The sequence below is a fragment of the Bacillus rossius genome, chromosome 15 (assembly GCF_032445375.1).
Source record: "Bacillus rossius redtenbacheri isolate Brsri chromosome 15, Brsri_v3, whole genome shotgun sequence".
In the NCBI taxonomy this organism is placed as follows: Eukaryota; Metazoa; Arthropoda; class Insecta; order Phasmatodea; family Bacillidae; genus Bacillus; species Bacillus rossius.
Genome location: NC_086342.1, coordinates 6,958,052 through 6,978,338, shown reverse-complemented (window position 1 = coordinate 6,978,338; position 20,287 = coordinate 6,958,052). Strand labels below are relative to the sequence as shown.

The following is a 20,287-nucleotide window of genomic DNA, read 5'->3' as shown; positions in this document are numbered from 1 at the left end:
AGTTCAAAACTGTTAATTTTTTTGGCTTTAAAAAATTGACAAACTTTTTTTTAAAATTTTAAGTAAATTTTGTTTATAATAATAAATAGCTTATAAAGATTAGGGCCAGTTTAATATTAATTGTCTTAGAGAGACAAAATAAATTAACTTGTTTGTGTCGGTTCTGTAGCTACTGAACATTGAAACTTAAATAACTGTATTTAGTTTTAATAAAAAATAATTTAGATTTATATTTAATTTAGATCTCGTAAAATAAGTTAAAAAAATTTTTTAACTTTACTCTTTGATTGATTGTTTTAAGACTTAATTAGTGTCTATTTACAGTATTATCACAGTAAATTGTTGGATTTAAAAAAAAAAGATGGCATCTTTCAATTATTAATCCTTAGAAGTAAATAGGTAATGAATATCATCAGATGATGCTCTTGATGAAATACAAAAGGAAAATGTATTTTCAGAATTCAAATCCCAAAAGTGTTGAAGCTAGAGATCAATGTGTGTAGTTATTTCTCGTGAGGGTTGTTAGAAATGGAAGTGCTTCTGTACCTAACTGTTAAGCGTAATAGCCTACCGCTTCCAAAGAGTTCTGCATGATGTGAACTCAGCAGTGACAAGTTTCGCTGTGTTTTCTGTTCAGTGTACGACATCACGCCGAGGATGCGACACTTTGTGATACTAGGAACTGCCTACTGTTTTTCCAACCAATGTTTTACTGTACTGTTGATTCCATAACCATATTGTTTGGAAGTGTGCGTTGGGTAGGGCGGGTCAACTTACAAGACGCGGAGGCTTCTCTACTTGTGGTTGTGATAGGATGAGCTTGACAATAATGTGCTCTGTGTTATCGCTATACGTACGTTGACTTGTTATCGTTATATCTCAAGTTTATTTAACTCTTTGCTCGTTTTATGCATGAAAATATTGTTGAAATGCATATGTACAATGTAAATAACATGGTTAAATTTTAAAATTTTTATTAATACGTAATTCAATGTTTAATGGACTGTAATTAGGTCACAACATTGTTATCGAGTTGGAGATTCGCAAAAAGGGTTGAGTGTAGCAGTAATTAGGGTTACTACTCAGATACGGAACACCACAATCAATTTTGACGTAAGTGTTTGATGTTTTTATTCAATTACATTTTGTGTTAGCGTGTGTGTTTTGCTGTGAAATAAACACAAATATCTTTTTGGTGTTTTACATTGCTTGTGTGTCGTTTGTGGCGTCATTAGTTTTGTGAAAGTTACATGAAGCTGTTTTTGACCTGTTCAATCTTCCATATTTTAGGAAAATTGTTAAAATGGTAGTCAGGAGGCTAAAACATAGTACTAAATATATGTATTTGCAAAAAAAAAAGGAAGGTTGTGTAGCACAGTATTATTTTGTTATATTCGTAGTGCCTTATCTTTTACACTCCTTTTCCATATTTACCGGTGTTGTAATAATTCAGTGTGTATTCTGTCCGTTATTTTGGTAATCAATTAACTTATAATATAATACATTCTGATAGTTGTTTTCACTTGTCAATTTATTTGTTGTTTTATAGCTATTCAGCACGTTCTGATTTTCTTACGTAGTGTGTTAGCACGCTACAGTTAATCATTAGTGTTGGAATTTTATAGATTGGTATTATGTATAATTGTACTAAATTACTTGGTTAATCCTTATGGAATTGTAGTTAAGTCTGTAACTAATGTCTGATACTTGTTATCTAACATTTATGAAACCTCAGCTTTGTGTGAAAGTCCATTTAGATGAATAAATATATTATTAAAATTTTGGGAGTTTTATTTTTGTTATAAACATTTACAAAATTTACAATCCTTTACCCCCGGAAGGTACATCCCCTTGGAATTGAGTTTCGTGCCCAGTACATGCATGTAATATCTCCATATTAATTACAATGACTGTTTCCGTAACAAGGATTTGTCATCTAGTATATGAAATACATTTTTGATTCCATGAAATTGTAGTACAAAATTGTATTGAAACAAAAAAGAATTTACTTTTGCAATTCATGTTTAGAAACTTAAAACCATTTTACAAGAAAAAAAATATGTTTATTAGTATTATTATTTATTTTTCTTAATAGGACACTAGACAGTTTTTTTGCTGAACTAATTTTTTGATATCTGATGCTGATGATGCAGCAATTTAAGTTAATTTACCTAATTAATTACAACTCACCAATTCTTTAGTTTTGTCTCGATATTCATCTTTGAGAACCACTTTACCATAGGGGTAGATTCTGCCAAAAAATGGTACTATGATTTTGGAGGTTTCATAGTAAATTGTTAAAATATTTAGTTTAAAATTTATCTTTAAAATGTGCATTACACTGTACTTCAGTAACCTCAGTTTGCAAATTATTTAATGCATCATATACTTTTACTCTGTGGAATGGAAATATTTTTAACTAATTTTAATTGGCTTTGAAATGTTTAAAAGGCTAAACAAACTCTTCCTTTGGATCAGATAGTAAGTTTTACATTCCTGTTTTCAACTTTATTTCAGCCTTTGCACTGGGACAGGAATGGAGGCTGTAAGCGAAAACAATGCTGACAGCTGTTCAGAGCAATAGTTACTGACATCTATAGAACCAAAGTAATTTTTCTGCAATTTGACAGGTTTGAAACTGCTGAAATTTCTGTTTTAGAGATAACCTGTAGAAGTAAGAAGAAAATATTTTAGTTTATAGGTGAAAGTTAAGTTCTAAACATGCAAACGAGAAGTTATTTATGAATAAAATTGTAGTGGAAGCTGTTGAACACAAATGCAAATAATTATTTTCAAGCTTTTTTTGGCAATGCTAATTTTCTGTTATTTTTCAAAAATTTGGCTTTTTTTAAAGCATACTCAGTATTGAAATTAGTGGAATTCCTGAAGTTAATCAATGACTGCTACAAATAGTTTTCCCTGTACTGAATTTATTTTTTGGGAAAACTATGATAATACTGTCAAAATACACTGAAGTGATGGGTTTTGAAAATCTCTTCTTAATGAAGGTAAATTTTCAATATTAAACATAAAAACTGTTATGCCATCCTTAAGTGAATCTTATCCCAGCATGAATGACAACCCATCGTTTAAGATGTCTACTGTTTCGTACTGAAAACTGGAGAATAAATTAGCACCATCATGTAAGACGTGAGGCAACTTCGTCTTTGGCATGGAAGCAGTGCAACCTTGCTTATCCACAGGATGTCTATAAATTTTTGGGTGAAATTTTATGAGGAAGGTACGAGAGTGTAGAAAAGCTAAAACACTGCTTTTTTTTTTATCTCCCTCTTTACTGATAAGAATCAAGGATTTGACAGCAAGTGCTCTTAACAGAACAATGAAAGGAAGGCTCGGTGCCAGGAATTTGTCTACCAGCAGTTTTATAAACAAAAGGGAGATTATTCAAAATAACTTTTTTTGATTCTGCAGCATATAAGAAAAAGAGACCACGCTGTAAAGTAAAGCACGACATGCGGAACACCCAAGACGCCGAGGGTTACAAGAGTAAAAACAGGGCTCAAGAAAGAAGTCATTTTATTATAAAAATTTCTCTCCCTTCCCATCTTCCATGAACCAGGGAAAAAATAATTCCTTCAAATGTATTAACATCCAGAAAAAATAAATACATATTAACTTGGTAAAAAAAAAAAAGTGTGTGTGTGTGTTTTTTAAACACAAAAAGTTAGAATGCAAAGACTACATGGCTTCTTAGCTATTTTTTAAAATCACAACCCTTACGTTCCATCAGGGGCGCAACAACTAAATTTGCAAAGGGAGGGGCAATTTACCTTTTTATAAAGAATCATTGATCCCCCCCTATTGAAGCGGGGGGTCGGGGTCCTCCCTCGGGAAAATTTGTATTTCAAGGTGGAAAATGGTGCTATTTGAGCATTTTTATTATCTAAAAATTGATTACACAGCACTTTCTTTGCCCCCGTTTGCCCCCACTTCAAGGTTTCAGAGGGGGGGGGGGGGGGGGGGGGCAAAATACCCTTGCCCCCCCCCCCTCCTTGTTGTTGCGCCCCTGCCTACCATGAAGCCTCATAGACATCTTTGTAAGTCAAGTGTTGGTGGGTTGCCACTTCAGAAGTTGTAGAAAGGGAACACCATGGCTATGTTCTTCTTGACCTTGAGCACGCGCATCTCGCGCGGCGTGAGGCGCGAGACGAGGTCCGGCCGTGCGGACGGGCGCTGGAGCCGCCCCTTCTCCACCTTGGCGTACAGCGCGTCGATCTCGTCGGCCGAGAGCCTGTGCGCGTCGCGGCGGTCCCCGGCGCTGAGCACGGCCAGCGCCACGCCCAGGCCCTCGATCTTGGCCGCGGCCTGGCGCGACGCCGCGCCCGAGTCCCGCTCCAGCGCTGCGCACAGGTCCTCCACCAGGTCCGTGAACCGGCCGTCGTCCTCGGCCAGCCGCCGGCCTGCCTGCACGGCTTCCCGCACGGCCTCGTCCGCGCCGTCCAGCCTGAGGGCGAGCCTGCCCTCCGCGTCGTAGCGTGCCAGCGCCGCGCCGATGCCCTCCAGGGTCGCCGTGGCCTCCTCCGTGTCGCCGGCCGCGCCGTGCAGGCTGGCCCTCAGGCTGGCCAGCACGTCGCCGCAGACGCCCTCAGACATCAGCTCCAGCTCGGCCGTGCTGCTCTGCAGGCTCGCCGACTGCAGGTCCATCGTCTGCGACAACACCACGACACAGTCTTGTAACCTCCCGAGACCCATCATGGCTTATGAACTTTTAAACTTACCATGTTTATTAATTTTAAAAAAACCCAGATAGCAACTAGTAGCACAAAACAACAGGAAATGTTTTAACTATTAGAAACAGCTCTGGTGAAACCCCAGCTTTGGATATGATTTTCAACAAGGAATTTTACTCAAAATACTGCCCTTCTTGTTAAAATTTCACCTACCAGTTAATACATTTAAGTTTCCACACAAGTTAGAAGTCATGCTCGTATGGCATAACTAAAAAGTTAACCCTGAAACATTTTAAAACACATATTATAACACTAAAGTATATGTTTGATATTTGTTTTTGCTTAAGTGACTCGAATCAGTCTTTAAATATTTCCTACAAACAAAACTTAACCTTACTGAGCAGATTCAACATCATTATAATTATATTATGATGTAATTTAAAAAAATGTTAAAAAATGTTCAGTGATGAGATTTAAACCAAACTACTTGAGGTCAACAAGTGCATGCTCTACCACTGTGCTGCTAAACCTCTCGGAAATTTTGAAGGAGAGTATGTATTATAATCATTGTAATGCCAGTTTTCTTAGGTATTTTAAAACTTGTGGTTGCTTTTTACTATGTTTAAGTTTACCAAATATATTCCAGGGTAGTTTCACTATCATAAAGTTTCATTTGGCACACCAATATGTGACTATATGGGTATGTTGCCTTGTGGGTCCGCCATCTTTGTGTCACATTTCCGTTTATTGACTTCCCTAATGTTTTCACGAAATTACTCCTACCAAATGCTGTATACCAAGAACCAAGATGTTTACATATGAACAATATATTGATTTTTAATTATTTTATTGTTAAAAACTTACTAAAGGTACTCTCATATGAGTACCCAAGTTCTTATATACACAGACATACGTATCTACAAAACTATGACATGGGATTTTCTAGGATTACCGAACGTCACGTCAATATAGTTTAGACAGGAATACCAAATTTGAAATGTGACCTGCTAGAAAACAGGTAGCAGTGTGGGGTACTGAAATAAAATCCTACAGAAACGAAAAACTCTGAGCGAACTGAGAATGCCAGCAGCGCAGTAATGAAATCGGGAGGCCAAGGTCAACAGCCAGAATTCACCTTAAATAATCTGAGCCCAAGCAGTTTGACTGGTGTCGGATTACGGAATGTGCTGGACCACGGATTGCCGGAGTAAAGACCTTTCCGCCGTGCCGAGTTCCCTCGCGGGCACACCTGTTCCAGTTTCTCCTTGTGCTTCTGTGCCAGCTCGGGACCTCCGATGCAGCGCTCGTCGCTGAACATCTTCAAGATGACAGCTTTCACCGTGTCGTCGATGCTGCCGACGTAGTCCGGGTCGATGTAGCAGCTCTCGGCGCCGCGGAACATAATGCTCAGGAACCTGAACTGGACCTCGGCGAGTTGCGACACCACCTTCAAGTTGCGAACGTCCGCTGCGGCCTGTGTGCATCGCCAACGAGCAACACCCTTTCAGACACTGTGATTGGTGTAGATTAACAACGTCAGCAATGGAACACTTTTGAAAATATGTTGTTTAATGAGCTCAGGCGTTCGGTTTAGTTGTAGGGGCTGATTTTGTCAGGGTCTCTACAAATACCTGATGATCCGACCTCAAGAAGTTTTAAAACCTTTTAATAAAACTTTCTTGCAAATTTTGTTAGATTAAATGGCCACCATTTTTATTTAATAAACACAGTTAAACATAATTCAAAATAAATAAAGTATTCCCAGAAACATGCCGATATTATTGTTTGAAAGTTGAAAACTGTAGGACATGATTTCACACGATTTAAGCAGTCTCCCAATTATTTGCATTCAATGCATGACTGTAAACTGAAATGAGGTGTCAACAAACAAATTGCAAGTTAGCGAAAGGCTGGCGAAAATTAAAGTTTCGTTACTGCCAATGTCGTCACTGTTTATTTTGGGACTTTTCTGTGAATTTCGCAACCAGTACAGTTTTGGTAATTTTTCATTTTCTTTTTGTGACTTATTGACCTGTAGGCAGGATGTTGATTCGTTTGTCAAAGTTTTGTGATGATCTCGACATAGGTCTGCAAACATTATTAATTAAAAGGTAATTTTCTATATACATATAACACTACAATGCTTTACAGTAGATGCAATTAAAATTTATAACTAGAACATTCTTTTATGTTTGATATTCCGGAGGACCGTGGGACAAAACCCAAAGAAACGCTTCATGCAAGACACTCACTGGGTAGCGACCGTGAACTCTACCAAAGGAAACGGGACTCCCACGCCAGGAGGAAACTTGGAGTATATATCCAAAGAGATCTGTAATGAGTAGAGACCTGCAAAATTCGCGGATTCATTCACCTCTAGGATAGACTCCACAGTCCTTTAAATACTCGCGGAAATAACACCTGTTCATTGGCTACTGACGCGTGAGATGTCTCAAATAGGCTGTCCGTAATTCGACACTTTCTTGGTTTAGTGTTTCCCATTGGCTCACAGTTCCCCGGATAAAATGTGGGCCAATCGCAGAAGCGGTACGAAGGTATAGGTGTTTTGATGCTAGCCTATCGCGAAATGAATCCGCGAATTTTGCATGTCTCTAGTAATGAGCAGTCAGGACGTGCGGTGACTCCGAGACACAAGTGGGAGGGTTGCTCACCGCGGAGGTGGGCTTGGCCACGGGCAGCTGGCGGCTGCTGAAGAAGTCGACATAGGCCTCGAAGAGCTGGCACAGCTCGCCGGCCGTGATCGGGCGGCCCTGGGACACCTTGATGGAGCCCTGCAGGCTCTCCGGGGACAGCAGCAGGGGCACCAGCCTCGCCAGCTGATCCCTGAACTGCGGCCGCGCGTCTGCGACCACAAAATCCACCACTGTGTTCCCAGTCTACCACAAGTTGCCTATATAGCTTCAGAAGAACTCACGCAATGTAAAATCTGCTCAATATATGAGTCGTGTATTTCCAAAACCGGCCATCTCCACAAAAAAAGAAAAAATGGTTTTGTTCTAGAAAATCAAATTCCATGGTAACCAACAGTGAATAAGGAACAGTTAATTACAAAAGCGGCCATATTCATTTAATTAACTGTCTTGAATGCCACATCATGGAATTGAGTAAACAGGTTTCCTCGATTTCTCGCAAAACTGTTCTGAGGGAGATGGCCAGTTTTGGAAATACACGACTCATATGTGAATACTGTCTGTTCACGAAAGAAAAGCATTTAACAATAGTTTGAGGATCAAACAGTAGTATTGTTTTTTATTTGACTTTTAAACTGTATTTTTTTTTGGAGAGCGGAAATGACTTGAGTTACAGATGGTTTTAGAATAATATTTAGTCATGAAACTCTTAGTAGAGATTCTTGAAAGCACCAAATGGACTTGTAAAACATGTTCATACCTTCATCTTCATTTCTCCAACATATAACGTTATGGTTACCACTGACATCTCATAGCTGCTCTACGTATGAGGTATGACAATAAGACTGCTGGACAGTTCAGAGTCTTGCGCATAGAACTTGAACTTGCGCTTTTCTACTTCCAAACCCCAGCACTTTACGAAAAAAAAAAAAAAAAAAAAAAGTCTAGGCTTGTCCAAGCTTGAAGAACACATGGAAATATAAAACAGACATAATATTTTCTTTTAAGTCACTAAATACCGCCTGTATACTATTTATTGTATAATTTCACACTTTTTGGTGTTCATTTAATAAGTGCATTAGGCTCTGCCAGAGAACCTTATATAGCAATTCATTTTCAAATAAATTTTTAAAATCTTTAAAAAAGATTAAATAAGAATATCTATTATTTGCTGAAACCAAAAAAACAAACAAAAGAATACATTAAATGGTGTTTAATTCAGCACATTCGAGTGAGGCGTTTGCCACAGCCTCATTGGTAACTTCCTTACTGAGTATTTTATTTTGTACTAATTATTTTATTAAGTATTCATTTTCTTTATTGTACTTTTTTTTTTATAATTCAGCCCTTATGTGATTTCTTGTTGTATTATTCGTTTTTATGCACTCACTATTATGCTATTAATTTTCTTAGTGTTTTGTGCACTTATTATCTGGGTGAGTCTTATAACTGTACCACAAAACTATCGCTTGTGTACCGTAACTTTAGGTAGCAGCTTGTTTTGCGTGATTGCCCCTGCACGGTGCGCGGAGTGCGTGTCCGAGTCCTGTAGGGCGTGAGGAGCGCGGGCAGCGTGGACGGAGCGAGTTAAGGGTCGCAGCTTGACGGTGAACGGGCAGCTGGGTTAGGCTTGTTGCACGCTTTTTGACTCCAAGCATCATGCGATTTTAGAAATGTTGGGACGGAACAGCCTGGCAACCAAGCTCCACCCCAAATCTCTTAACGTGAATGACTCAGTTGGTGCTGAATTACTGAACGTGCCTAACAATAAAATGCGAGATTTAAGACCTTTAAATTTAAATGAATGAAACAACAAAATACTAAAACTTCTTTTCCAAAAAAAATGTGCAGTACAATTATAGCGTTTTTTGTGTCATCACCACAGTAAACCATGTTTATAATTAAAACCAAGTATGTAGGTGGTAACTTGTCAGACTATTAAAATTGTTTCTAAAAATTGTTTAACCTTGGATCATGCAATAAGACTTAAATGTTTTGAACTGCTGTGCCCACGTTGTGAATCCACCGCGGATGGTAGGGCGACATACCTGCAATCTTCCCGTTGTAATTCTCTTCGATGGTCACTTTCTTGCCGGGATGCGGCATCAGGTAACAGGATATCTTACTGAAGGATGAGCGTATCCTGTTTCTCATCCACTGTGCCTCTTCAGTTTGCTGCACATTAGTCTGAGGGCAGACAGTGTAGCCTTAAAAGTGAACCACAAACATATGATGCCAACTGTAATCTCATTTGACTAAACAATTTGTCACTGAAGCTTTTTTTTGGTGGGTTATGTTGCAAAATTGTCAAAAATATTGATATTGAATTTGTCTGCAAATAAAAAAACTCATTTAGTATGCAAAAAGTACATTTTGGAAAATGTTTCTTGCGAGTGTAACATACTGATGAAAAAAAAAGTACAGACCAAAAATCTTTTTTCAAATGCCTACATCATGTATGAAAATTAGGATTTAAAAGCACCAATATTATAGTATCATAAAGAAATAATTTACCAGTAACAAATATGTATGTTGCTTGACTAGCAGGTCAATACTTAAAATTGAGCTCTAGTAGTAGTAGTAATTTTATCTTATTACTGTTCACATTATTTTACATTTGAAGAAAATGATAATTAAATTAAATCATGGTTTCTGTGCTTATTTACATCGTCGATGAATTTAAGAATTTTTTTTTTTGTGATAGTTGATTTACTAATTGATAGTTGATTGATAATTTAAATAATTAAATTTTATATGAATTTATACTTTACCAACCATATTTATTATATTACTCCAGTCCTTTCATAAATTTATTTCTATTATTTGCACGCAAAATTAAAGTTAGTTTTTTATTACACCAAGTTAAGTATAACTTATAACATGCGTACATAAGTACATATGTGTATGCAATCATTTTTATTAAGTTTTTTTTTCTTCTAAATTTTGGACTTAAGGGTTCCGCCTACCCGGGCACACATACGGTGCACAGAGCTTCAGGAAAAACAACGCAATTTCAAAACTACTCAAGATATCCGAGTGGGGTATGTTTACGAAAAGCATTTAAGAGTTCGCTGAGGCCCGAAAAGTACCTTTAATTTTGGATCATGTTTTTAAACTGTATTTCTAGAAGAGTTAAAATGGCTCTAAAACGCATGTTTTCAGAGTAATTTTTAGGCGTAAAAAAACAAGTACAGATTATTAAAAGCACTTAAGGGACTTGCATTACACCTTTATCTTCATTTATCAGCCATATAATGTTGCGGTCACCGCTAAAATTGCACAGTTATCCTGCGACGACGAGAAGATTGCCCGTCAATTCATGCCTTGCGCTTAGAGGCGATACCGCGCTAGAAATAACATCGAGCGTCGCACTTATCATCCCGCCTCACTAACACACATACACCCCTGACGAGGCGGGCCCCTTAACATTAAACTGAGGGTTTTTCCATATCAGCCCACAACCCCCCACTGAGTACATCCTGGCTTCTAGCGGGATGACGAGCACCCTCAGGGCTTCGAGGGCCGCACCTTCATGAGCTGGCCGAACAGCTGCTGCCCCCCGTCGGGGCCAAACAGGGCGAGGTGCGGGGTCGCCCAGTCGCGCACCAGCAGCTGCAGGGTCTGGAAGGGCCGGTCGCAGTCGTCCCCCAGCGGCTGGCGGGCGTACTCCGTGAAGAGCTGCCGACCCCCACCACACCGGTCACACTCGTGTCTTCCGGCGCGTTCCCGAGCCTCCATCACTCCACATGATCACGTAATCAGACCTTTTTAGATTGTTCAATGGTAGGGGCAGGAATAGCCATAAAACCAAATTAACAGCAAAATTCACCTCAATTACTCCATTTAAGCTATTAAAAGAAATACAATGTTATGTACTAACAAAAAATATTAGTTTCTATCTTTCTATGTTGCTGTTTCTTAAGTAAATAAACGCAGTCTATATCTGATGCCATATAGTCATGGCTGAAGGTCTACAGAGAGACATCACAATGAAATGTATACATATATGTAATGATTTTGGGCTTTTAACACTGCATACTGACTTTTTGATTATCACATATTTTATTTGAAAATTTTTGGTTTAACTTAAGCTCATCAGTATTTTTATTGTGTTGTTTAAAGACTACTAGCCTTTAATTTAGAACAAGTTATGCTCATAAAATGAAAGGTCTTTAATCTGGCAATTTCAAGACCTTGGCAAAAATGGATCAGTGATTTTGCCGGATAAGAATTCCGTCAATAGTTTTAAGAGGATGCCAAGTGTGAACATGTGAAATGTAAACCGCTATAAAACAGTAAACACTGCACTGAAGTGAAAACCTACAGTAATCACAAACTCAGAGCAGACCTAAAACACCGGCAGTTCCAGTAATGCCACCTGGTGACCAAGGTAAGCAGCCGGAATCCACTCAATAAAATCCAAACATGAGTGGCTTGGAAAAAAAAATTACGGTAAGCGTTCTGCTTCACACAGTTACGGACTGTAAGGTAGATGACAAAACCACCGTGACAACAGCTAGTTCTGAACCACTTAGGGTACTGTAGACATGAGTTATGCCAGAGCTCAGACAGAACTTTGCATTGTCTAATGGGGGGCCTTAGTAGTGATTATGTACTCAAATTGAGCTAAACAACTAAGTTCAAATGGTGAACACAGAGGAGAAACTATTTCTGGTAATCGAGGACAGGGGCAGCTCCCCTCCGCACCAGATGGCACAGCGACGGGATTGGCTACCAGCAAGTGCTGCAGGTCGTTCTCGGTGATGTTGCGCGACAGGTTGAATATCTGCACGGAGCTGATGAGCAGGCTGAGGCTGATGACGGTCGCACACTCCTGGACGATCGTCTCGATGTCGAACGTGCCCTGCGTGTCGATGAGGATCACCGCCACCTGCGACATCACAGTCGGTTGCCGTGGACACTTGTCCGAGCTCGTCATACCGACAGCATTCCACAACCTCGGCACATCATGCCATGCTAAGCCACAACATAACTTTCAAAAGCACTTCAAAGAGAATGATCATTTTCAAGTTAGTAATAATGATTCTTTTCATTAAACTTTCAACAAGTTTCATCTAGTTTAGTGCCTTATTTATCTAGTAAACATGCATTAAAAATATAAATATACACAATGCTGTTATTTACCAGAAACAAATGCACTTTTAGGTAGATGTATTTGTAACATTGAAGTAAGTACTACTTCCATGCCATCTTTTACACAAGATGCTTGCTTGAATTGTTTGTGTGCATTATGTAAAATAATATGCATGTTTTTACTTATGATTACTAAGGTACTTAACTTCCTAATTTTTTATTTTTTTTTAAACTTTTAGTCCTAAAATGTGTTTCTTATTAACATTCAAATATATACTATATAGTCATTTACCTTAACAATTAAGTTAGTTAAATTCTTAATGTTATTCTTAAAATCTTCAATACCATACAAATAAAATGTTAAAAATACTAGAATATCTCCTCATCATCTCAAGAAGAAGAGTGAATCACGCAGTCCGCGGGAGGGGGGAGGGGCGCGCACGCACCTGCTCCCCGCTGGGCACGGTGATGAGGAACGGCTGCGACCACATGAGCAGGCCAGTGGTCTCGCGCTTGCTGTGCGCGCCCCACGAGAAGCCCTCCAGCGGCACGTCCTTGTCGTCCAGCCACTGGGAGCTGCACTGCACACAGCCCACGCCACCGTTCACCCCTGCACACGCAGCTCTCCAGCTGACTCATCAGTGCCCGTCCACAATAGCAATGTCCTAAACTGTGTCAGAAGGACACTCGTCGCCGATTGGTCGGCGTAACCCTCTGACGTCTTGCGTCAAGTGGGCAAAGGTCCGAACCTACCTGGTCCGAAGACATTCGTCAATTTGAACTTTTTGTCCCAACCTGTGTACTTAGGACACAGAAAAAGAACAGAACACTCGCGATATTTGAATTTCCGGTTCCCGTTTGAAAACGTGGTGTTTGTTTTTGTTGTTGAAGGAAATGGAAGGAGTTGTAAGTCACTCATAACTTACATAACTTTCATAAGTTCAATCTCAAACTACAAAGCATCAAAACAATAAACAATAACATTTGGTTTGGCACATTAACTGCACTCTGGTGACAACTTTAGAAATCAATACATTCGGACATCGAACATCGCAATTGTGGACAGGGCAGTTTTCGGTGAGACAATGTGACGTCACTCACATTCGGATAAGGACACGGACCACGCACAGGTTCGGACTATTGTAGACGGGCTCTTAGTGTCGGTGAGGCGGGATGATAAGTGCGACGCACGCGGTGTCGCCTCTGAACTGGCGCACAGCCTTTACAACGTGCATAGGGCAATTGTAAGATTTAAGGATTAACCATAACATTATGTGATGGGGAAATGAAGGTAAATGTGTATTTTAAATCCTTTTCAGTACTTTAAAGAATAAGAACCAAGTGTTTCATGCTTAAAAAACACTCGTTTTACCCATTTTCACTTTCCTAAAAATACAGTTTAAAAACGAAGTCCCGTTAACAGAACTCCTGAACCGCCCTCAAAGTGTTTTTAAATGCTTTTATGTACACAGACGCCACTTGGGTATGCTGAGCAGTTTCTGCTGAAGTTCTGCACACCGTATGTGAGCCCAGGTAGGCGGGACCCCAAACAAGACGTCAACATCTGGGTCATCACCCCATGTTCATGGTGATTGACAGAATGCATGGAAAACAATAATTGTATTTTAAAAAACTAAATACACACTAAATAGTTCATAAATTATAGTTTAAAATTGTAGAATACCGGTCCAACGTACCTCATTACATTTTTTTTATTATATTTTTAATGCAAAATTGTTTCAGTTTAAAGTATCATAATTTTCACTACTAGCGTGGCAATATTGACTTAAATTGTTAAATAAATTTCCAACTAAATGACTAATGTTATAGAATAAACAAATATAAACCAATCATACCACCGCAAGTAATTTCTAACCTCTAAAATCTCAAAACAAACCTTTGCGCACACTACCATAGATTAACATATTTAATATGCAACGTGAACAACACAAAATCATTCGATACATCGAAACACTGAATACTAAGGTTTTGGTAGTATTTGAGGATTTGATTGGTCCATTCCCTACTTTAAACCTTTTAGTATGTAAAATTGTTACAATAAAGTTTTTGTCTGTATCAGTTTGATGTGGAATTAAGCTGTATTCCGAGCGTTAGTTCGGAGTCGAGGGGTCTGCGCACTCACATGGTTGTACAAGTAGCGCAGCATGTAGTTGAGCAGGAAGGACTTCCCCTTGCCGAAGATGCCCGATATGGACACGATCACAACGTGCTTGTCCCGGACCTCGTCGAGCGTGAAGATGGCCTGCAGGGCGTCCCGGTTGAAGTGCGTCACGGTGTTGTCCTGGGTCTGCAGGATCTGGATGGCTCTGGAGGCCATGATGCCGTCCTCGCGCGTCGTTGCACGTCGGCGAGCCTGGGGACACGCACTTCCTCAGACGGAAACCACCACCAGAACATAATGCATTTGCCCAAGTTATCTCGGGATTCCCGAGAGTTTCTAAAAAAATTTGCCCAAAATAAATTGGGTTGGGCGAAATTGTGTGTGTATAAAATTTTATTTTCCCGAGTTAATTCGTTGTTTTTCTCTGTGGAATTAGTTTATTCCTTATTCGCCAGAGAGCAGCCTAAGCCTATATTGTAATGTGTTTCTACGTTTACCCGATAGATGGTAGGAGACATCATTTACTGCGGCAATTATTTGGCGATATTTAGTTGCTCTGTCGCGTAACAGATCACTCTAGAATAACTCAGTACATGTGATAGAAGTGAAACTTCTTTGGTAATTCAAACCTCGACTCTTAAGTGTATCGTAAAGGGTAAAACGACAAAAAGAGAGATAGAAAGAAAACAATTTTGTAAAAATAGCACAGAAGTGTTTTTTTTTTTTAAATTTATTTTTCAAGTATTTAAGAATCCTAACCTTTTTATATTTGTAATAAATTTGAATAAAAATAAGAATAAGTTAGTAAACATGAATAAACAACATTATTATCGAAGTGCTCAGGATATCAATAATTATTAATCAACACAACATTTTGAAAAACACCATAGAAAAAACTGTGCATGTTACTGTTTCTTCAAACAATTCTGCCATTTGGAACATGCCAAATCTCCGAATGTAATATGAAATTCATAACAGGTAGCGCTATCTATGCGGTAAATGCAGGGACTGTCTCAACAGCACTCTCTACGCTGCTGTTTGAACAAGGAGGAACGCAAGCACGCTGCTAGCAAAAACAAAATTCAAGGTATTCACAGCAGATTGTATAGGATACCTATATCTATTTTCTGAAACAAGCACAGTCGTTCACTATGTCTTATTCTTTCATTCATCTTTCTCTCTCGGTTATTTTTTTTTGAGCAAGGGACAAATCATCGCACAAAGATAACAACGTATATACCATAGTGCTCTCTTTATATTTATTTGGTCAAGTACCTATTTCCTGTATGTCCTTTTCGCTTCAGAAACGTTTCACAATAGTTTCACGAAAATGTTGCATTAAAATTCAGCCATGAAATTTTACTCTAATCGTGCCCAAATAACCACTATATTCAACTAAATGCTCACTTAACATGAAAGGTCGCTCAGAAATGAATGAGAGCTGATTGTTCATAGTTTTGGCTATGGACATTGATTCTTTGTGATGTTTTACCTGCAAGTAAAACTAAAAAGTATATATTAATTGTTTGAAGAAAAAAATGAGCAAACTGTTTCATTAATTACTTATTTTGCAATTAAATTAATAAAAATCAATAACGGTAGAATTGGCTCATGCTATAACAATAATAAACTGAATATATACAATAAAAAAATTAGTACAACGTACAGAACCTGAAAAATAAAAACACTTTGTTTGGTTATTGACGATGTAAAAACCTTTTACTAAACTATTGCCAAATGTAAAGCATCTTGTAGAGATCAGAAAGTATATACTTAATAGTGAAAAATCCTCTGAAGTGAAGTAATTTATAATGAGGTTTGATTGTCTTTTCTTTCCAGTTCTCTCTTGATATTCAGCTTGTTTTTGTTGAAGAAGAATAATGGACACACACAAGAACCAAAATTGTGAAAAGCTTATCATTGAGCTCCTAAAACTTCTTTTTCACTGCTGCAGAAGTCTCCTACATCTTGCATCCATTTTGGTACCTTAATGTTGCTTACCGGTAGAGTTTGTCCTTAAAATATTCCAGCTCATAGAGGTCTCAAAAATTAAAAGTCTTATTATATGTTACTACAGACAATCTTTAATTCGTCTTTATTACATTTTTTTTTTACCTTTATATGCATATTTTTAGATACATTTTTATTGTAAAATATAAAAATTTGTCACTGTATTACTGTTTAAATTATTTATATATTTAATATTGTTGTATTAATTTTTTCCTTTATATTAGAACTTGTATTACTGTTTTACAAACATCTGTGTAAACTTGTATCTACTTCTATCTTTAGAGGCTATATTATTACCTGTAATGCTGCTTTTTTTCTCATTGTATCTTAATTTTCCTGTCTGTAATTATTTTGAATATTTATCTTATACTTTGACATGTCCTATACGATTGTGTGAAAACATTTAATGGACAGGTAGATGAAAATAAAACAATAAAATATAATATTGAAGAGTTCTGCCCCAATGTTGACACCCCCTCTCTCACGGTGTGAGCAAGTGTCAGAAACTCACCTGTGAGCTCCCACAGAGAGCAGTGATGCACGGACAGAAAGCACACAGCCGGCGCCGGACTCACCAAACAGTCCGTGCAGGGCGGCGCGGACTACGCAGCGTGATAGGCGTGTCCGCAGTGAGCACGGGCGCCTGAAGGTTGCATTTCACACCAGGCAGCCCGCGCGGCGTGACTAATGCCGCTGTTAACTCCTCCATCTGACAGATACGGGCCTTTATCTAGAACTCTCACAGAGATAAAGAACCAGCACAGATATCGTCCGGCAACGGTGCCTCGTTTATCAACCAGGCGGACTGGTCGTTTCATTCCACAATAAATGTGATCAATCATTTAAGAAGCTAAATTACAACTGTAATCAAAATTAGCCAGAACTCACAAAAAAAAAAACTTTATAATTCTAAATGTTTTATTTTTTGAGTATAGAATTTAACCAAATACCTAACTAATAACCCTACAGATGTTATCTTCAACAGAATAGTTTTGCCTGTGAATAATTTTAGCCTACTTGGTAAAAGTAGACTGCTTAATTTAATGTGTGCACATGATGTAAAAAAATGAAAATGGTTGTTGGTTTGACTAAGCCTCCATTAAGACTGGTGAAAAGGGCCATTGAATAATGAGGGGAGGGGGGATGCACACAAGGGAGGCCCAGTTGAGTTGCGAGATAGTTTTTAATGCATGCTTTTATGCAGATAGTTGGATGAAAATTACAAATTTATTGCTAACAGAATCCATTGGAAACCTTAGCATTTATGTGATAGCCACAGGTGGTAAAGTTTACAGATATAGCTACAGTAACAGTTAAGGAAAAACAAAAAAAAATATATATTTTTTTTCAATGTTGGTTTTGAAAATTTGCACTTCAAGTAATGAGGAGGGGACCCAATGAAATTATTTGTCCCCAGGCCCTAGTTTCTCTCAATGACTCTGCTTGTGAAATGAACTAGTGCCCCTAACAAGTGATCTGTGCATCTCTTTCTTCTTCCTTACTTACTTCTTTCCCCAGTGAAAATTTTACCACAGTAGGTATGCCGGCATGAGTAAAAACTTTACATGACATAATTAGAGTATATTAAAAATAGTTTTATGTGTGATTTGTGCCTAGTTATTGAAATGTGTCCGGCCATTTGGTCCGCTGGTGCGAACTTTCAGGCTGGTGTGCCAAAAGTTTCAGGTTCGATTCCCATCGAGATTTGGGATCTGTACACTCATGGAAGATTTCCTTCTCAGGCCCAGGACTGTGAGGACTGTGTGTTGCGTCGACTCTTTATCTCCACACTACCACGACAGGCAAAGGCAAACCACCGCGGACTCATGCTGCCACGGGATCCTCGAAGTGTCGTGGCTTCCAGCACTGTGGCGTTACATGGAGTCACCACACTTACGTCATTGACGTGGAGGCTGCGGTGGTGGAACGATGAGACTGCGCACCTTCGAACCTGGCGACAAGTTCAGTTCCTGGCTGGGATCAAGCTGCGATGTTTCACTGCGAGACGGACTCTGTGTGCGGGCAGGTTTTCTCGGGGTACTTCCGTGTTCCTGCCTCTGTTGTCGGTCTCACCGCGATCCTACAGAGCAGTGCTTCCCAAACCTTTTGAAGTTGGACTAATTTAAAATCATACCAACAATTGTAGGCACTTCATATACAAATTTCTGAGAAATATGTTATAGCAAGTCAAATATTACACAAAAAATTATTCAATAAAACAATTAAACATATTTAATGTTTATTAATTTTTTGTTTTTATGAGGAACAGGAGCCTGATGTTTTCTGGCGATTTCTTCAAATGTTTAAGTGTATATTCTAATGAAATGGTATAATTGAGTAAATATACAGTAGAACCTTGATTAACCGGGGTAATGGGGGGGGGGGGGGGGGGGGGGGAAGGTCAGCACAGTTAAGTGAAAATCACGGATAATCATGTTCAAAAGTATTTAGGTTATACAATACAGCAAAATTTTGTCAGTAATTTATACAAAACAAATTAACAAGTATTACTGATGCTAATTATTCATTTATAAACATATGTATGAATGAAATTATTTGTAATAACATAAAGACACAGTTTTAATGAAAAACTTGAATTATATTTACAATTTTAAACGTGTAGGTACGTGCAATTTAACGAATAACTTGCCTTGAATCAACAAACAATTCTGGAAATATGTAGTACATACATACGTATGTACTAGTTACGTTACACTTCACGGGCTCTTGGTTCCTCTCCCCTTCCCCCCCTCTAAAGTTTAATTTTTAATTGAGAGTCCGGTTGAAAGAATGCCCTGTTAATCAGGTCATGGATAATAGAAGTTCTGCTGTACTGAGTATACTGGAATACCACAGGACGCACCCGGACAGCTTCTAGGGCACACCAATGGAGCCTAGCGCACACTTTGAGAACCACCGCTATAGAGCATCAACCCACGGTACTCCTCCAAGAAGGAAAGACATCGATTTGTATCTTCACTCCCATTCTTTACTTTATCAAGTTACAATTTTTTTCCAGCATGTTTCTGTCTAGCTAATCGGCCATAAAATAACTTTGATTCTTTTTTTTTTATGAGCATGTTTTCTTCCCAGTTTGTTAACAGATACAATTAAATTTTTTTTCATATATATCATACTTATTTAGTCAGAAGATGACCCTATAGAGTGTCATATGGGCTAATTCTTCTGTTTTATATACAAACAAGCTAGGCACCAAAGGAACTTAATGTTAGTTTACCTTAAAAGTGAGACACATGTATGAAAACATCCTACAATCATTTAAAATAACTGTCTTTGATATGTTTCAACAATTTCATCTTGGGAACATGCAAAGACAAATGCACAGGCATTTTCTTATAAAGCAGGTTATCATGAAGTTCAGCTGTTGTGTCACGTGTTGGCTCTCCGTTGGAGTCTTGGCTGTGGCACGGATCCATGTTATCTCTTTCCACACTTTATGCTGGCAATGTAACACGTTTAGCCATCAACTAGAAGGCTATCTACTAGGGGTGAGCCACTCAAATCCTCAAATAACATCCAATCCTTAGTATTCTAGAATTCAATCTTTTGAGGAAAAAGATTAAAAAAAAAAAAAAAAAAAAATGAAACAAAATAAAAAATTCAACACCACAAGATTTTTCTTCCTACTTTTCATGTTGCTTATCCACCAAGATATTGTACTTTTAACATGCATTTATTTAAATAAAATTATATGTATT

At 38.3% G+C, this 20,287-nt stretch overlaps 1 protein-coding gene across 3 annotated transcripts; it reads right to left on the bottom strand.

Moving 5' to 3' along the window:
* Positions 1 to 3,992: 3,992 nt before the first annotated feature.
* Positions 3,993 to 18,837, bottom strand: LOC134539598 (atlastin-like). 3 transcript variants are annotated; one of them, XM_063381768.1, is made up of 9 exons: positions 17,144 to 18,837; positions 14,580 to 14,810; positions 12,883 to 13,017; positions 12,078 to 12,233; positions 10,871 to 11,020; positions 9,391 to 9,529; positions 7,364 to 7,554; positions 5,941 to 6,165; positions 3,993 to 4,668 (listed from the first exon to the last, which is right to left on the bottom strand). In XM_063381768.1, exons 2-9 carry the CDS (start codon positions 14,772 to 14,774, stop codon positions 4,087 to 4,089), a joined length of 1,773 nt encoding a protein of 590 aa, XP_063237838.1. In that variant the 5' UTR covers positions 14,775 to 14,810; positions 17,144 to 18,837; the 3' UTR covers positions 3,993 to 4,086. The 3 variants fall into 3 exon arrangements, with proteins under 3 accessions (XP_063237838.1, XP_063237837.1, XP_063237840.1); XM_063381767.1 differs by having other exon boundaries at positions 17,080 to 18,836; XM_063381770.1 differs by lacking the exons at positions 14,580 to 14,810; positions 17,144 to 18,837 and adding an exon at positions 14,134 to 14,293 and having other exon boundaries at positions 3,994 to 4,668.
* Between the last annotated feature and the right edge of the window lie 1,450 nt (positions 18,838 to 20,287).

Coding starts and splice junctions, on each gene's coding strand:
- LOC134539598 (XM_063381768.1), bottom strand. CDS start 14,774: ATGGCCTCCAGAGCCATCCAGATCCTGCAGACCCAGGACAACACCGTG. Junction 9,530..10,870: donor TGTTCGGCCAGCTCATGAAG/GTGCGGCCCTCG, acceptor GTCTGCCCTCAG/ACTAATGTGCAGCAAACTGA. Junction 4,669..5,940: donor ACAAGGAGAAACTGGAACAG/GTGTGCCCGCGA, acceptor GTGTTGTCGCAG/ACGATGGACCTGCAGTCGGC.